General features: G+C 45.7%; 1 protein-coding gene across 5 annotated transcripts in view; it reads left to right on the plus strand.

Moving 5' to 3' along the window:
- Positions 1-2,560: 2,560 nt before the first annotated feature.
- Positions 2,561-18,558, plus strand: part of ppfia2 (PTPRF interacting protein alpha 2) — a 101,150-nt gene continuing 85,152 nt past the window's right edge. For 3 of the 5 annotated variants that reach the window (XM_062483251.1, XM_062483250.1, XM_062483253.1), the window contains exons 1-2: positions 2,561-2,818; positions 8,437-8,693. In XM_062483251.1, the coding sequence (XP_062339235.1) occupies positions 8,445-8,693 (249 nt within the window). In that variant the 5' untranslated portion in view covers positions 2,561-2,818; positions 8,437-8,444. The remainder of the gene's footprint in view (positions 2,819-8,436; positions 8,694-18,558) is intronic. The other 2 variants (XM_062483252.1, XM_062483254.1) reach the window with 1 other exon arrangement.

Raw genomic sequence — 18,558 nt, forward strand, 5'->3', positions numbered from 1 at the left:
ATGCTACATTTAGAGACAACAGTCACATGCAGAACAAACGCAGAAGATTAGACATTCACGTTTAGATTTGCACATATGTGGTGTCAGAACAGGTACTCTAACTGGGATAAGATGTCTGTGCGATGTACAAAACACAGTTGCACAAGACATGGTCAGGCCTCAGTGTTCAACCATGGATAACCTCTCCATATGTCTGTTCGTCTCCCTAACCCTGTGTGCCTGTGTGAGTACACCCTCTGCCTCAGCAAACAAGCATATGCTAAACCCAGCACTCTCCACTCTCAAGAACACACATTCCAAATATTCTCCTTAATGTCAGTGTCCAACCTCTGATCTCAGCCTCTCATTGTACTTATTAGACTGGTGATTCCCAAGATCAACCCAGATTTGACATTCACTGTCAGCTTTCTCCTGACGATTTACCTTCTTGTGAGTCCCAGCTGCTTTGATAGATCCACAAATGAAATAAATGAATGGATAGATGAACTCCTCACTTCTAAAAGAAAAGAGCCATATAAAGAGCTTGAATCTGTTAAGACCTTCTAATTGTCGTGTCTGAAGTTCCTCCTTTGGACGTCAGAAGACATGAATGAACCCTCGCTAAGGTTACTTACGCCCCTTGTGAAGGTCACAGTCTGCACCACCCGGTTCAGGAGGTTTCTCGTGTTCATGGGGCAGTCATTCTGCTAGCTTAATGTGGCACAGTGGCTCTCTGGAGGTGCTAAGTTAGAGAGCTGCAGGCCGACAGCAATCCTTCAGTGTTTGACTCTGTGGTCTACTGATCAGTTCACAGCTCACCGCTGTAGCTCTGTTTGGATTTTTTAAGCAAATCAGATATTAGACTAGGTACATTTTGAATATAGAGAACATACAAGAAATACTACCTCGTTGTGTCTGATTTATCAAAGCAATGGCTTTAGAGAGTTACTCCACCACAGTGTCACACTGTGTTCAGCACCATGGACAGCGACACTTTGCAACGTGCCTGCTCCTCGTTCTTTCCCAGGCAAAGTACAGTGTGTCCTCCCTCATCCCCTAACCTTAAATATGATGACGCCTGGCCAAACCTGGATACAATGGTAAAGAAGGTCTTTCTCCACAAGCTGTGGATATAACTTACCGAGAAAGCACTGCCGTTTCATCCGCACCACAGCACGAGCATTCTATTGTGAGTGCTAAGTAAGCCATGCCGTGTGGGCTTTAACAGTGGATCTGAAGCCCTGAAGGCATCGTTTGTTCACCTATGGCTCTTTAATGACCTTGTGCTGTTGGTAATTGAATGCACATAAAACGCCAAGTCACTGGACTGCGCTAAAACATTTATACCAAGGAACTGGAAGAATGCTTGTCTTACAAAGAGAAGTAACACATGGGTCAATGACTCCCCCCAAACAAAGAATTCATGTTACTTCAATATTTAATAGGCTTAAACACTGTTTGACACTACCTAGGGTATTAATAGGGTTTGGTTCATTTCTGGGGCTTTGAATCCATTGCAAAATGTTCCTTGCTTCCAGTTTAAATCAATTTCAACTCATTTACAAGTACACAATTTAGTATGGTAATTTCATATAGGCCTTATTCATAATTTCCTAAACACACTGGCCTGTAGTCTATGTTTGGAAATCTTGTTTAGGAGTGTAGGCTATATCACTTTGGTTATGTAATGCTCTCACCTAAGCTTCTGACCATTGTCCTAATGAAAATAAAATACTAGAAACAACATGCAGAATAGCACCTTAAAGATCAACACACCTTTAGAGATGTGTTGCCTCTGTTTCTCCAGAACGATAACAATTTTAAAGTTAAGCTTGCTCTAAATTGTTTGTCATGTTTTGTACTGGTACTTTACTAATACATGATGTTACTCTGCATATCCAAGTGCTCAACATCTGGCACAGCGACCTGTGGAGAAGGTCCAGAGGTGCCATAAGATTTTGATTGAATGTCCAATAAATGGCGCACAGAGCATACCATCTGGGGCTAATGTATCGCTTTTAAAGAGCGACAGTCGTATGGTTGACGACAACGCAAATGTCTGGGGGAATGTAAGCATTATTGGTAGTGCAATCTTGATTACTTTGCAATTTATTTCAAGACGGGCATAAACCATTTGTGTGTGAGATGAAGGTGAGCATGATCAGTAGGCTAAATAGTTTTTTTCTCACCTTAAATTTTCCCCACCACTGTTTATGCACCCCAAAACAATGATAAATAAATATTCCTTTCATGGCATCATTACAAAAAAAGGCAATGTTGATAAAGGATAAATGCATACCCATGCTTTGGTGTGTGAGAACAGCAGTTCCATACTTTCTTGCTTACTTTATTGGATCCGTGTTCATCAGGCAGTCTATCGTAGCCCAATAAATCTTTTGTTATGTTCTACAACAGCTCATAGGCTAAAATCACAATATCAATATCCTATCTGTAATCGTGACAACTGTACTCTGTAAGCTGCTGAGCAAATAATTGAACAGCTGCAACTTTAAGATGCTGCACACCTCCCCTCCGTCAGTTCAGACAATGGTCTTTACCAGCTCCGCTTCTCACGGTACAATTTGTAACATGCTATATTTTACCAATGGGTAGAGCTGGAGAACCAAATGTTACAATTAATCATGGCAATTTCAATTTTTTGAAAATGCCTGCGGGAGAAAGTGTGCCTTTTGTCGGAGCCTTTCAGTCGCTGCTCGTTTCCAGTGAAGCTTTTTCCTAGGATTGTCTGCTAATGGTCCCAGCTTTGTAGCTCGCCGAGACTGCAGTTGTCATTGATCTATTTAAAGAGCCTACAGTCAGGAGCCCATAGGAATTAAACGTAAGTATGATATTTGTTGGCAAATATAATATGGTTCTGTAACATTTTATCCGTTGCCTGTCGACTTTCAAACATCCTGACCCGTGATGGGCAGCGCGCTCAAGGTGATTCAGAGATAGCCTACAGTGCCCTACTCACATCCTCAACTTCTTACCGACGTGGGTGATGCTGGAGTCTGGAAACGGGCGTGAATGAATGCACATGACGGCAATACATTTTCGTGAGAACTGTCCTGTTTTACCGGTGAAGATGTTAAGAAAATACTGTCACTGTCAAGAGTGCAGCAATAGAGAGAGAGAGTTAAAGGGGGCGGGATAGTGAGGCATGCATGATGTAATGCACTGGAGACAATGGCTAATGATTCTCCCAATTATTATTATTAAGGAGCGCGGAAAAGATGTTACTGTGCAAAAATGCTATTTCAAAGAATAACGGTCTGACATGTCACGAGTCTGTGCAGGAGGACTGTGAATGAAAATATGTCAAGACATGATCAGCTGCCCCTCCTATCCTCTAGCAAGACCACCATTCATGTGAACATGGGCCATTCAGTCTCTCTCCCCCTCTATCTCTCTTATCTCTATCTTTTTCACTCACTATCTGATTCTGTCTCTCTCTCTCTCCCCCACATACACAGACACACACACACACACACACACACACCTATCACTCATACATACATACACTACACGCATGCACTTTTGGTTAGATAGATGCAGGGATGAATAAACCAGTTGTCCTTGAATTAGTAGTTAAAGAGCAGCATCTGATCATCTTAATTCATATAGATGTCATCTCAAAATGTCATTTGTCTTGTCTTTAATCTATGGAATAGATCTCTTGACAAACCTGTAGCTATTGTGAGCTTCAATATTTCAATATTGCAAGTGAAACATTAAGGCAGTAGCCTTATACATGCACATTAATAGAGCAGACAAATTCACTAGGCATTTCACAATTAGGAGTGTCAGTGAATTGACGTCCTTATTACCTGACGCTCCATGTTAAAATATAGGTAAAATACCTGGCTTTGCATCAGAAGTGATGTCACACTGACCCAGGCTGGTCACCTGCAAATCAAATCAAATGTTGCCTTTAATGCCCTTTCTCTTCATCTCTATTGGTGTTCTTATTCAGTCGCCATCGATTGATGGTTTGCATGACCTTGCTTCGGGGCTAGGAGAGGAAATGTTATGGGGAATGGTGCTTTGACACAAAGACACACACACGCTCCCATCCAAGCGTATGCCTCTCACATCCAGAAGCGTGGATGCACACACACACACACACCCAACATAATGGCAGTGTGTAGGGTGAAAGTCGACACTGCTCCCCTTGTGTCATCCCCACCCCTCTCAAGCTAGTCCATTCAGTAAGAGTGAGAGTGGGACGGGTGGGAGCTGCCAGCCCTTTACTCAATGAGGCACGGTGCACTCTAAGATCTCATGTTCTAATTTGTAACCACCAATCGTAATATAACCCTCGGTATTGCCTGAGACATTGTTGTGATTGGCAGCTGGTTATGGATTGAAATATCCTGTTGTCTTGATAATGCAGGTTGGGAGAACCTTGTGATCAAATCCTTGTCATATTTCTGAAATTATGGTGATTCGCATGTGGAAAGCCAAATATAAAATGAAATGGAGCTTAATGTGATTTTTTTTTTCACTATTTCATATTGTCAGTCTTTGCTTATCCTTTTGAGTTCTGTTTCAGTGATTGAATTGGACAGCGTTGAAATGTTGTCTTCTTGGCAGGCTATCCACTGTTGTCTGAAACACATTTTCTGTAGGCCGCTCCATATGAATGGGAATTCTCCACTCTCGCAGCAGCATGTGGTTTCGTCTCTCTCATTCACAAAAGTGCTGTGTCATTCTCTTCACCTGTCTATGGCTGGTCACTTGCCAAATCGAGAGAGAGTGTGGTGTAATAGTTTTTCCAATGTTCTTCAGATCATCATTCTGCTTCTTGTAGGGAGTCAGATGGCTGAGCAGTGAGGGAATCGGGCTAGTAATCCGAAGGTTGCCAGTTCGATTCCCGGTCATGCCAACTGACGTTGTGTCCTTGGGCAAGGCACTTCACCCTACTTGCCTCGGGGGAATGTCCCTGTACTTACTGTAAGTCGCTCTGGATAAGAGCGTCTGCTAAATGACTAAATGTAAATGTCTACAATGCCAAGTAATGCCAAGACCTCATATACATCATTTAGAAGTGGGTTTATCCCAAGTCAGCACTCTCCAGTCAACAATCCCATGGATAATCAGTGTAGTATACACTCTGCTGATGTGCAGGCAGTTAATATAACAATGATGTTCTGTGTCTGTTATTCACAGAGTAGAAAAAAACTGATCTCACTGTCATTTGTTGGAAGTAGACTATTGGGCCATTTAGCTACAGGGTATTTCTGACAAATATTTTTTCAGAATGTCTCTATATTTGAACATATAAGTTTGGTGGGTCATTAACTTTATACTTTATATCTTGGAAGCAACATGGATGGTATTGCAGTAAATCCTAAATATAGAAACAACATGAAAAAAAACATTTGCTAATTTGAGTTTGAAATAATTTATATTGATGTCTTAACAGAAGTCGTTTCACACCTGTATGGATACCACAGTATTGATGCATACTGTGTTTTTCCCCACATGCTTGTTTTATCTCTTTCAATGATACCTTGATGTACATGAGTTGAGATTAATGCTGAATCACCACACTTGGCTTTATTCCCCTGGAACCTGCTGGAGTGAAGCACTCCTTATCTACTTTCTGAAATGTTGCTGTTAATGAGATTAACAGATGACATTCAGGAAATTAGCTTCCGATTGCTTGTGGGGGCAGTTGCAATCGTGGAGCAACTCACACTTCCGAACTCTGGAGACTTGTAACTTCTTGTAACTGATTTGATTTGTGGTCCAAATGTAGACCTGGTGTAGGGATGTGGTCATTATGGATCCATTGAAACCTCTTAAATCGTTTCTAATTATTTCTTAGACTGCATGACACCACTACTGTCTAATTCTGTTGTCAGGGCATAGTTCAACTCTGTCCATTCCAAATGGATCAACGATACAGAAGATTACCTGCAGTCTTGTCTATGGTTATTTAGGCAGTTAATCATAACCAGTAGAGTTCCACAGTTTGTTGTACAGGTGTGGGTGGAGGCCCGAGTCATGTGGCATGTCTGTCAGTCGTCGCTAGGGGGTTCAACATGACAGGCAGGGTGAGAGGCATGCAGAAGGTGTCTGCTCATGATAGGGCTTTCCAGGCAGGCTGGGGTTTGTGTGTGTGTGTGTGTGTATGGGCGGAGGTTACAGTGAGGTTGTGGTAGGTAGGTGGTAGGATTGCACTGATTGGAAAGACAGCGTAGTCTCCTATTCCCCGTGAATAATTCATTGATTGGCATATGGCATGAAGAGGGAGGCCCCGTGATCCTGCCAGCTCACGTTCCCCCCCGCATCCGTGTTCCACCATGCCTTTTAGAGAACATTCCATTGTTCCTATGGTTTTGGTATCATTTCATCTTTGTTTCTCAGCCTGCCTCTTATATGTGCACATTGGAATCGGGAACTGAGCGCTCAGAGGTGATAGCGCTGTTCATCTTTTCTTTTGATGAACAGCCACGGTCAGTTGTGTTTAACAATAAATATTTTCAGCATCATGTCATTGCGAAGGGTTAGTGTTTATCCTGAAATACGTTTTTAAGGCTTTCAATCCATCAATATCAAGGCTTTGGTCGGAATAGAGATCCCTTGCAGATAAAAGTAGACCCGAAGACAGATGTTCTTGTGTCTTTCTTCAAACATGGTGTGGCAGAGTGAGGTTCTGTATGGTTCTGTATGGTCTGTATGGTTCTTCAGATGCTGGTTCGAATGTGTTTGAGCTTAGCCACAGTAAGGACTGGGGTACAGAAACTAGTAGTAGTAGTCAACTAAAAATACTGCCTCAGACAGTAAACAGTGTTCAGTGTGTTTGAGGGGGAGGGGGGTTAGAAGAAGGAGAAGAGGGGGGTTAGAAGAAGGAGAAGATTCCACTGCCAGGGTGCTAAAGCTTGCACTTTAAAGACTGAAGGAGGCTTCTTATTCAATACTGACTGAGAAACTGTGTGGAATTTCGTTGAGAGATATGAGATTTTTATCTGAGTGTGGATATGCAGTGTGAGGCTTATTTTGTTTGTGGTTTGGTGAATTGTCTTAATGATTTATCTGGGATAGGCATAGCCCCGTGGTATTTGACTGCAAATCAAGAGGTTTGCGGGTTCAAATTCCTCTCTGTACGTTGCTTTGGATAAAAATGTCTACTAAATCAACACATTACGATTATTTATCATCCTAGGAAAATACTTACACTGTACGCTGTTCAAGTAGGGCGGGATAAGCTGTATTTGGTTTGGAAGGTTATCTCTTGTCAAGTGTGCTTTAGCCACCTGAGTATCGTTGAACTGACGTTCCTGTTTGGCTCAAGGACTAAGCAAACTGACTCTTCACTTCTAATGCTAGACCAACCTGGCTGCTGCTCTCCCCCTGCCTGGGCTATGCTGGGGACCACTACGTCTGGGTCTCTCAGGTTTAAATGGCAGCGCATGGTGGCTGAATGGGGAGCTGGTGGGATCCTGGCTGTGTGCCTGGCCCAGCACCGACAGACACGGGCCTCCTTCCAGAGACGACACTGCCAGACAGACCAGCCATTATGTCCCTTTGGAGTAGGGATGATATCACTATCTGTCTGTCTGTCTGTTCATCTGGCGGTCTACGCATTCGTCTCACAGGATGGCATTCACACATAAGTTTGTTGTGTTTCAACTAATTCGCTATACACCAAAGCCCAGGCCTGTGAACTTGTGAAGATGCAGTGATAATGAATGTCTCGACATAAATAAGAGATGTTTCAACTGTTTCAAGTTTGGGATGGGAACATGGATGGTTCCTCACTCTACTTATTTTAGAAATTCACAATAGTATAGATAGGCTACATGACGTAATCAGATCCGGGCTGGCCCATTAAACAGCACAAGCGTGAAAACTGGGGCAGAACGCCCAGCCTCCAAAGACGTCGACACAGCCTTGAAATGCTGGAGTGACGAGAGGCCCAGCTCCAAGTGTGCCAGGCCTATTCACACACACACACACACACACACACACACGTTATTGCCAGTTGAATCTCACCGCTCATAGCGAGGTCACTGAGGCCGGGGCCTCGAGCCATCTCTCTGGCCTCCACACAGTGGAGATGCCCTTCCCTCTCACGTCATCCACTGTCAGTGCTCGGGTGTGACAGAACAAGACACCAGTCAGCGTGTCGTAAACAGGGCCCGTGCTTCTCCCAGACCTGAGGCTCAGAGAAAGCAGAGGAAAACCAGCAGTCTTTGTCCCTTGGAGGATCAACGAAATCTTAGAGACAGTAATACTAGAGACAAAGCAATGTTAGGAGTCCACTGAAACATCCCCACCGATATATATGATATATAGGGGTGATGAGAAAAGGTTTGTCCCTCCCCTCTAATGTTCAAACCCGAGCCTACGCTCTCGCAGTCTCCCTGAAAGCCCCTCTGACCACCTCCCCCCCCCCCCCCCCCCCCCCCGTCTACCTTCCCCCCTCCTCTCGCCCCCCGGCCGCAGGGTTCGCGATGATGTGCGAGGTGATGCCGACCATCAGCGAGGACACGGCGCTGAGCCAGCGCGGCTCCCAGAGCGGCGCCTCGGACCCGGACTCCCACTTCGAGCAACTGATGGTCAACATGCTGGACGAGCGCGACCGCCTCCTGGACACCCTGCGGGAGACCCAGGAGAGCCTGGGCCTGGCCCAGCAGCACCTGCAGGACGTCAGCTACGACCGCGACTCGCTCCAGAGGCAGCTCAGCTCCGCCCTGCCGCAGGTAAGACACACCTCCCCCCCACCCCCCTCAGAGAGAAGCTACATGCTACAGCTAGGTACTACAAGACGCTACACGGTATACTGTGCCTACTGCCCCGGTTATATATAGGACGGTTCCAGCTCTCTGTGGTATGCACTGACAGCGTGGCCCTCTGAAGCTACGCAATGTTTATGTGTGTGTGCATTCACCCATGTTGCTCCCATGACTCCCATGAGGAGAGAGAGAGAGGGAGAGGGAGAGGGAGAGGGAGAGGGAGAGGGAGAGGGCGCATAACCGTAGCCTTGAGGCAGCCGTGGAAGGGAGTGAAACAGCAGACATTCTGGTGTGCAGACTTCCTTTCACAGCGTTTGGGTTGGGGAGATTGGGTAATAGTTCCTAAGAACAGATTAGCTCTCTCGCTGACTAAATGTGTGTCAGTGATTAGTCACAAGTTCTACTCTTTTTTTCCCCCAGGACCCCAGTGCTCAAGCTAGTAGAAAAGGGCACTTTGTTCACAAGCGGCGCTTTCCAATACCCCAGTAATCTGCACGGTTTTATAGACTGCCAAAAACACACTGAACTGTATTAGCTCTGGTCGGATCACACATCCCAGTGCTTGAGAAGGGGCTTTGGGTTTGAGCATCACATTTCTCCTTTTATAAAGTGTATAATACAGATAAAAAGTTGTTTTATGTTTAATGTGTACACACCCTTTCGAAAGGTTTTCTCCGTAACTCTTTTTTATCTGTGCTAGGCGGAGTCTGTTTCAAAATCTGTTTCTTCCGTTATTTGCTCATGAAAGTAAGTAGGTTTGAGACACTACAGTATGGTCTCATGCTCTCATTTAGCCTCAGGGGTCTCTGTCTGTAGAGTTATGTTATGACATGGACATATAGAAGAACACAGCCGAGAGGCAGAAACACAGGGCTAAACTATCATCTTTAGAAACATTCTCCGTTTGTGGATTTAGCTCCCGTTTGGATCAGCCTGTTTGCTCATTTGAATTCAATTCAGTTGTCAGGTTGTCAAACGGATTTATTAAACAGTATACTGAGAGTAGCCGTTAGAATGCACTGGCCTATTTTGGGACATGGCTACCGTACTTGAATCTGCTAGACAACTGGATTGTGAGATAATGCTTCTATCTTGCCAACGTGCGGTAGAAATGAGAGCCTCTCACGTCAATTAGTTTCCGGTATGTTTCAACAGCAAACCATCGGAAAAATGAAATACCGAAGCTGTTATCAGACGTTTTTGCATGAGGTGGTTAAAGTAGGCCTACAGTGCGTACAATGATGTATTGGTTGTCATAGGCTAATGACAGCGTGCCGACATACAGTGCTGCGTTTTTTTTCTCTGCAAGGTTTGAATTAGATGTCACAAGGCAATCTGGATCCTCCTTGCAATGTTCGTCTCCCACGCACAAACCATACCATTAATTAATGTGCCGGGGTTGTATTAGCCTGTATGATAGCAACATCACGCTAATGGTTTATGAAGCAGTTTGTGTGATTGCGGAGAGGTGCTTAATCGCCGGGAAAGGCGTTTCCTGTCTCACTGTTTAATGTGTTGCTGATAAGGCTGTACGTACTGTCTGCTTCTTGGAAACATAAATAATGAATGTTTTTTTCTGCGAAGGGTTACAACTCTAGCCCTGTTTTTGCTGAAATTATGTCATTGGCGTTTGACAGGGACAGTGCTTGTTTGGAGTGGAATATGTTAACACTTGTTGCAAGTGTCAGTTTTCAGAACTTTAAGGCAATTGTGAATTAGGAGAGCTGCTCAAAATAATCATGCTGTGTAGATCTTAAAAAGGCCCAAAGATAGCCAGCGGGTCTTTGTATGATGTGTGTACACTACTGTGTGTTTGTGTGTGTGCAGAGGAGATAATCAGAAGTAGAAGTGGCCTTGTGGGGCTCTCTCATGTCTGTCCTTCTCTCCATAAAGAGAGAGAGAGCTGGAGCAGAATTAGGCTCAGGGCTCCACTGCAAACATCTCCATCACTGTCTTCTGCTCTACCTGCCATGCCTTACCCTCCATCCCTCTCTTCGTCTCTCTCTTCGTCTCTCTCTCTCTCTCTCTCTCTTCGTCTCTCTTCGTCTCTCTTCGTCTCTCTTCGTCTCTCTCTCTCTCTCTCTCTCTCTCTCTCTCTTTCTCTTCGTCTCTCTCTCTCTCTCTCTCTTCGTCTCTCTCTCTCTCTCTCTCTCTCTCTTCGTCTCTCTCTCTCTCTCTCTCTCTCTCTCTCTCTCTCTCTCTCTCTCTCTCTCTCTCTCTCTCTCTCTCTCTCTCTCTCTCTCTCTCTCTCTCTCTCTCTCTCTCTCTCTCACTCAGGGTCCCAGCTCTGATTCTCGCCATGACACGTCTTGGGGATCAAAGTGACATGAACACCGTCCCCATTACCACTTCCAGGTCACACGATGACCCCTGTTGTGCATAAGAATGCACAGCACCCCCCCCCCCCTCTCCCTGCTCTTTCTTTCTTTCTCTCTCTCTCTCTCTCTCTCTCTCTCTCTCTCTCTCTCTCTCTCTCTCTCTCTCTCTCTCTCTCTCTCTCTCTCTCTCTCAAAGGGGAGGGTGGAGTGGCAGTGGGCCACTCCACCCGTTAGCTGCCTCTGTGTCTGCAGCAGCTTGCCCGTTTGGCTTGGCTTGGCATCTCCGCATGAGAAGCAAGCTGCCAAGAAGTCACTGACTTGAACAGCATTTTTAAGCGCCTTCGTGGGCACCGTGCGGGCAGGCACACAAACACGGCCACATACACTCATCTGAAACCCAGTCACCATGTGGGCCCTTGGACATAGCTGCAGTGCCCGTGCCACGCAACAATAATTCCAGTTGGCATGGCGGCGGTGGATCCTGGAGCTAGCTTAGTTGCATTTCTGTCTGTGTCATTTCCATTCCAAATAACAGCTACTGGTTGCCCGCAGATAGACATTGTGCTTCTGTGTCCTCCTGCCTTGCAGTGTGTCTGACGGGACTGCCACACCTACTGAAGCCCTGGTTGCCTGGTAGCAGTTGTTCGGTCTGTAGCTTCAGCTTGAGATCCTGATATTGGCCTTTTAATCTCAGTCTCCCTGTTTATCACTACTTCCTCTCCTTCTGTGAGGGAGGCTGACAGGCCATAGAAACAGGGTGTGAGAGGAATTCAAATCTGGGGAAGGAGCGGAGGGAGAGGAAGATAGATATACTGGATATATGAGATGCAGTAGGCAATAATATCTTACAGTATGTACGTTCTGAGGGTCTAGATTAAGACGGACAACCGTTGACCTGCAGAACCACGCTCATGCGGGACCCCTCTGTTGTGCCCAACATTGATTAGTCTGCAATTATTGTTCTTCACACCTCTACCTGGTATGCTGTGTTTGTGGTCCCGATGTGTCGGTCTGTGCTGCCTGAGCCGTTTCCCAAGCAGGGCTTGTCGGCTTGGTGAGCTGAACCTATTGAACCTCCGTCAAAGCTCCTGTGATTTAAGGGATGCTTCATGCTCCTCATCCCTGACGCCAGTCCCCCCAGTGCTTTCTCTGCCCCTGCCAGACAGTAATCAGATAGCCCACTATTGATCACTCACACACCGCTGTTGTTATGAAGGCTAAGATAGCTCTAGATTATTGTATTGGCCCAGTCAATTGATCCTCTACCCTGTGTTCATTCATGTCTGTCTGACCGTCTTCTCTTGAAAAACGTGTTGTGCAAAACCGTTTTTTTAATTACAGGTTATGGATGTCGGTCCTTTGAAATGACCCAAGGACGATTTTTGTTACAGACCGTGTGCGGCATTTGAGGATCAGTGATGGTGAGCAGACAGGAACGGCTGGCACACATCTGCCATAGGCTTGTAGAACGCTCATTAACAACGGGGTTTTTATCCTGCCACATCAAGTCCATTCATTTCTCCTACTTTCAAACCCCTCAACCCCTGCTGGGTAGACTGTAAGTCATGAATGGCACAGTCTATGGTCACGAGCCAGACAGCATTTTCCCCCACCTCCCATCTAGAGGATCCTATCTCTGACACCAAACCAGCATGTGTATTCCTGGATTGAACCATTCCACATGCCTTTGCGGGGGTCGGTAGTGGATGGGACAAAATATGGGAGAGAGAAGATAGAGAGGGTAAAGCCAGCTGACAAGGGCAGAACGAGGAAAGGAGGATGAGTAAGCGGGAGCAGAAGAGAGTGCTTTTCCCTTCTCTAAACCCCCCCGCCTTCGCCTCCTCCCTCTGGTTGTCCCCTCCCTGCATGCACGTCACATGGACTGCTGGCCCCTCTGGGCTCTGAGAGGCAGGCAGTCAGCTGGTCTCCTCTTCCAGAGAAGCACATGATTGGCCATGATGATTACTGTTATTGTTTGTGCCCCAGTTCCCTGCCCCCTCCGGCTGCAGTCCTGCTTCCGAAGCGGAGTCTCAACAGAGGCCAGCGGAAGGTCTTCTCCAGAGCTGCCGTAATGACGGCCCTGTCTCCCAGTCAACCGTCCTCTCAGAGGACGCCTGGATAGCAATAGATCTAAACAACATCTTTGACCCCCCCCCCCCCCCCCCCCTCCCAACTGAAACCTTTTAGAAGGCAGGGGCAGGGTATGTCGGAAGGTCTGCACACCTCACTGTGGCTGTTTCACCTCTTGGGCTCTTGAGCGGGGTTTAAAAAAAAGCTGACATTGTTTGGAGAGTCGAACACGCTTCCTTTTGGCTGCTCCTGCTCAGTCACCTTGGAGGATAGAGAGGTGTCACTGCACATAGGCATTAATGCACTCTTACCCTTGGAGTGCTCTTCTCCCATTGGCGTTGATATCGTCTCGTGGCACTGTACACCATCACGGTTACGTCCACGATTTTCCGGTCCCGCAAGCCCCAGCATCCCCCCTTCTTTCGCTTTCTAGTTTTCTTTCTCATGCTCAATTTACCCCCGAAGTCTTGTTTTTCATCCCTTTCCCCCCATCTCCCTTTAATCTTCCCCAGTTAGAGGAAGCGGTGGTGGGCGTTTGGCAGACGCCTTTGCCCATTGAGCGCCTGTAATGGCTTTGTCAGAGTTTCTTGATCAATACCCTTGAAAGGTTAGTGTCTGATTAAGCAGACAGATCGCTCCCACTAAGATAAATCATTGATGCAGGCTCTGGATATGTACTGGTCAGGTTCTGTATATACACTGGTTGAGAGTGCTGGATTCAAGTCAAGTGATAAAACATGGAAATTACTCTCACCCGCACCTCCACCCAGGGTCAGAAACACTTAATGACACACACATACACGCACTGTACAATAATTCCACGCACACTCACACCACTGGGAATAAGAGCCCGTTTCTCTCCACAGCCACTCCAGTGAATGAAGTGTAATGAAGCTATCATGACCAATACTTCATGCTGCCAGTTCGTGATCAATGACGTTATTGTGTTGATACTGAACAATGCATGAACTAAACACGACATATGGTCTGATCACACTTCCGTGAATGCATGGGAAATATGAGTTAATTGATTAATTTAAATTGAATGATCCAGAAAATGAATGCTTGCCAGCTTCACACTAAGACATCAAATGACCAGTGACCAAGTGGTCATTATGACCTTGATTTGTCTGCCAGATGCAAGACTGTTTAGTAGAAATCTGTGAATTGGAGATTTGAGAGATGGTGTTTCTGAAGAGACAGCTGGTACCCATTAATGGATACCTTTAAGCTTCTGAATGCTCCACTTGGGCCCGAAATAGACCATGATGTCATAGGCACTCCGGATAAGATGCTCTGTTCAAGGACTGTTCAGAGCTTTGCACTGCAATAGTGTGCTATCTTCAATAAAGCTGTAGCTAGGCATCTAAGCCAACCTCATGCATTTTAATAAAACTGGTTCTCTGCTATAATACACAGTCGGAATGAAGACTATCATGCAGTGGCACAGATATCTTCTTGGACATGCTTCCTCCTGCAAGCACTGAACACCATTGTGTACCCTACATTGTCAAAGCGTGCTGCATGTGCGCACAGTAAGCCAGTGGGTGTGGGAGGATGAAGGCCCGTATGGGCAGATGTCCCTCACTTTCCCCCCCGGCGGGCTCACAGGCCACATATGCAGTCACTTCGATGAGCTTTAACCCCACAGCAGAGCTTTATATAGACGCAGGATATGTCCTGGATATGTCGTTATACCCTTCACTCCACCCCCCCCCCCCTTCACCACCTACACATCACACATCACAGGAAAGAGTTACATGGCGGGGCATGTAGAACATTCTAGTTTGCTGCATGTTCTTCTCTCCACTCTCTAATGTGACTACGATTGATTTACAATTTCTCCTCATTTATCGGTGACGGTGGCACATTTATCTTGATATTTCAAGGTCTTCGAGGACTCTTCTTCCCAGAATGATGTTCTGCTCCTTATGTTACATGCTTCTCTCGCTCCCATTAGGGGTTCCTCCGTGCTGCCCTGTCATGTGACTCAGGTGTTGGACTGTAGCACATCCTTAAAGCGCACACCAGCCCCCGACAGTGCACATCAAAGCACCCCTCCTCGTAATGTTTCTCCTGATGGCATGTGCCAAATCAGAAGTGCTGGTCGGATGGAATGGGCGCCTCTGAAGCTGTTTATAGGATATAATTAGCAATGGAGGTTTTTGGACACTGCAAAATATTTAATCCTGGCCATTCAACGACAACTCTTCTGACCAACATACCGGTAATAGGAGATTAGAACACATTTGACATTCTTCCTGTCACATTTTCCTCATATTTGACAAGTATTCATTCAGCAGGTGCTTTTATCCAAAGCCACTTATGATGGTGGTGTGGGGGGTGGACCTTTCGCTCTGCAATCAAATGCTCCATCACTGAGCTACACCCATCCTACTTAATTCATCTGCAATGGATAATTCGTTGTAGTCATCTGTGATGTTGGGCTGTACACTGTCAGTTAGTGTCAAGGGTTTGCCTGGTTCCTCTCTGCATTGTGTGCCCCCCCCTCGCCTCGCGGTAATTACAGCCCCGGTCTGCCTTTAAAGCCAAGGCCAGCCCACCCACCGATGCTACAGCTGCTTGTTTTGTAGCCAGAGTTGAGTGCAGTCATCTGGTGCCAACCTCCCTCTGCCACCTCCAGATGCTGCCCAGGATGTCTTTGCGCAGGTATTCCAGAGGGAAGATCAGATGGCGCTGTGACCCCAGATCCAGGGCTTAGCAGGGGGAGGGGGGGGGGGTTCCTACCCCAGCCAAGGGCTCTGGAGACCGCCTGAAGTACCCCTGTCTGTCTGCGTTTCTGTGGACTAGAGATCCCGAGGTGGCCACGCCACATACTACATTGTTTATGTGGCGTGGATGCCGGATGTTGTGTTGCTCATCGAATGTATGTATTTGTTTTTCCTGAAGGAGCCACTGATTTTCAGAGAGCTAAAATATTTTCTGTGAGATTTCAGATGGTCAGACAGATGTGCCTCTAATCACTGCCAATTTACTTCTGGTTAGTTCTAAGCAATTATTTTCACATGGGTGACTTCTTATGGATGTTTGACTAGAATTGTCGAACACAGCTTGTTCCCTGAGCCTCCACTGACTGGTACGTCACACTAGATTATCATTTTATTGGGATATGGGATAATGAAATTGTAATCAAAATCATGAATCGAAACTGGAATTGTTAGATGATGATTGCACTACAATGCCACTGTAGTGTGTGTTTGTGTGTGATCTAGCAGTATGATTGCATATGTCACTTGCTTTTTATAGAAATATCTGCCAAAAGTGCCTAGGATGTACAGGGTTGAGTAGGTTTACTTACTCTACACAAACGTAACTAAATTTTCTGAATGTAGCTGTGAATGTGCGTTAACTAATGTTAGAGACCACATTGTTATTGAAGTGCATCAAAAGGTTGTCTACAAATGTTGATGGAGGATGTTTTAGTATTCCTATTATTTATATGTGGGAGAGTATTTGACTGCACATCAAGGTTGCCAGATTTGAATCTCCCTTTGTACACCACTTTGGATAAAAGCATCTGCTAAATGAATACACTGTTGAGCACATCAGTAAAAATACGTTGCCATAACAAAGGTCCATTTTATTGACTGGTCTGTTCTGTGTTGGGTTGCCAGCACACAGCTCGTCTGAGATGTGAGAATCATGGGTGTTTTATCTAGCTGTCTGCAAATGATTGATGTTCTGCAGGTAGAGTGATATTGAATCTTTCAAGTCCAACTATGTATGTATGCTGTACATGTTGCTGTATACGTGCTGCTGAATGTTTCTGTGGACTGAGCTACACGGACACACACACATACACACACACACACACACACACACACACACACACACACACACGACAAAGACACTGACACACAGACGCATGCACAGACAAGCACGCACAGACAAGCACAGAAGGTTGTGGAATTATAATAACCTTGCTTTGGTTTCAATTTTGTTCCTGTGTATTAATGTAGCTTATCATCCTTCTTCATTGGACAATGTTGAGCCTCTCTACTTTGTTTCTTGTGATATGAGCCAGAAGACATGCCAATATTACAGATCCCCTGTTGGGGGGATTAAAAACCTTGTATGGTAAACATCATTATTTTATGGTAATAGTCCCTGGTATAGCTCTGTATTGTATCATATACATTTGCTGCTGGATTTAAGATGCGAAGAAAGCTTGCTTTGAATGCTGTGTGACATTAATTACTGTAGATTTGACGCATGCACACAGAAGTACCGTATGCTATTTGATATAAAACCCCTTATTCTGAAACATTGGTTATTTTTTCCGCATATTTATATGGGGGATGAAATCATTGGCAATGATGGGTCTCTGGGGATAACGTCACTGGCTGTTTTGAGGGAGAATGTGATTTCCCTAGAACCCTCAGTGTGACTGAAATATTTGCTATCACAAACCCTGGGTTCATCCTCCTCCTCTCGGACTCTGCTGCTCCCCAGACTGGTGTTATGTAGCGCATCAACACCAGCCTGCTACGCTACACAGGTAAACTGTAGTAAACGAGCAAGAACGCACTTGGAGGAAGGCATCAGAAGGCACAGCGTGAAAGAAAGGTTACCAATGATGACCCCTTGGTGTGGAAAAGATGCTTGTGCGCTGCGTGCCGTTCGGATTTGATCCGAGCCTCCAGGTACCTATGATGGATGCTGCTCACTTCTCCTGACAGGTCGACTTTCACCCTCCCAGCCCCGAGATGTACAGGGCTCTATTGATTCCCTTCATAGGACAGCTGTGATGTATTCACAATTCAAAGGTCGTTAGAGAGCAGAAGGAATCTGGGTTGGAGAAAGTGTGTGTGTCGGGGGGGGGGGGGGGGGGATGCGTGTGTGTGTGTTTGCAGTGTTTATTATAGCACATGAAATACACACATTAAGCCCTGTTAAAGACAATGTATGTATGTATGTAATGAGTTTTGTAACTGAAGTAGCTGATGTGTGTCCTGAAGGGAGCCCCTCATCCTCTGGGCTCATTATAAACCAGCCAACCAGACAATGTCACCGCATTGACCAAGACACTGTACCCCCACTCAGGCCCTGTTCAAATCTGACCTTAAAAGTCCTTAAGAACTACTGATCCTCCACACAAAAGGTCATACAAACACAGCATGGGGCCTGCTCTGCTCTGCTGATTGCCTCAGGTTTAATGTGACTAGCGTGTAGCAGTCAACAATGACTAAGTCTGCTAGTTCTGTTCCTGTCTTGACACTGATCATGATGTGTTGTTATGACACATCATTCCTACACTGGGATACTTGTCTATAATTGGCCATCAATTTGACAGTGTTAATTTATGATTTCCTGTGGTTTGTGGAGCAGAGATATAATCAACTGTCAAAGAGGAGGATCTGTTGATGAGAAGCTTAGGCAGAAAGACAGAGTACACATTTAAAAAAGAGGGCGGGGTGATAAGA

The sequence above is a fragment of the Osmerus eperlanus genome, chromosome 17, assembly GCF_963692335.1.
Source record: "Osmerus eperlanus chromosome 17, fOsmEpe2.1, whole genome shotgun sequence".
NCBI classification, from domain to species: Eukaryota; Metazoa; Chordata; class Actinopteri; order Osmeriformes; family Osmeridae; genus Osmerus; species Osmerus eperlanus.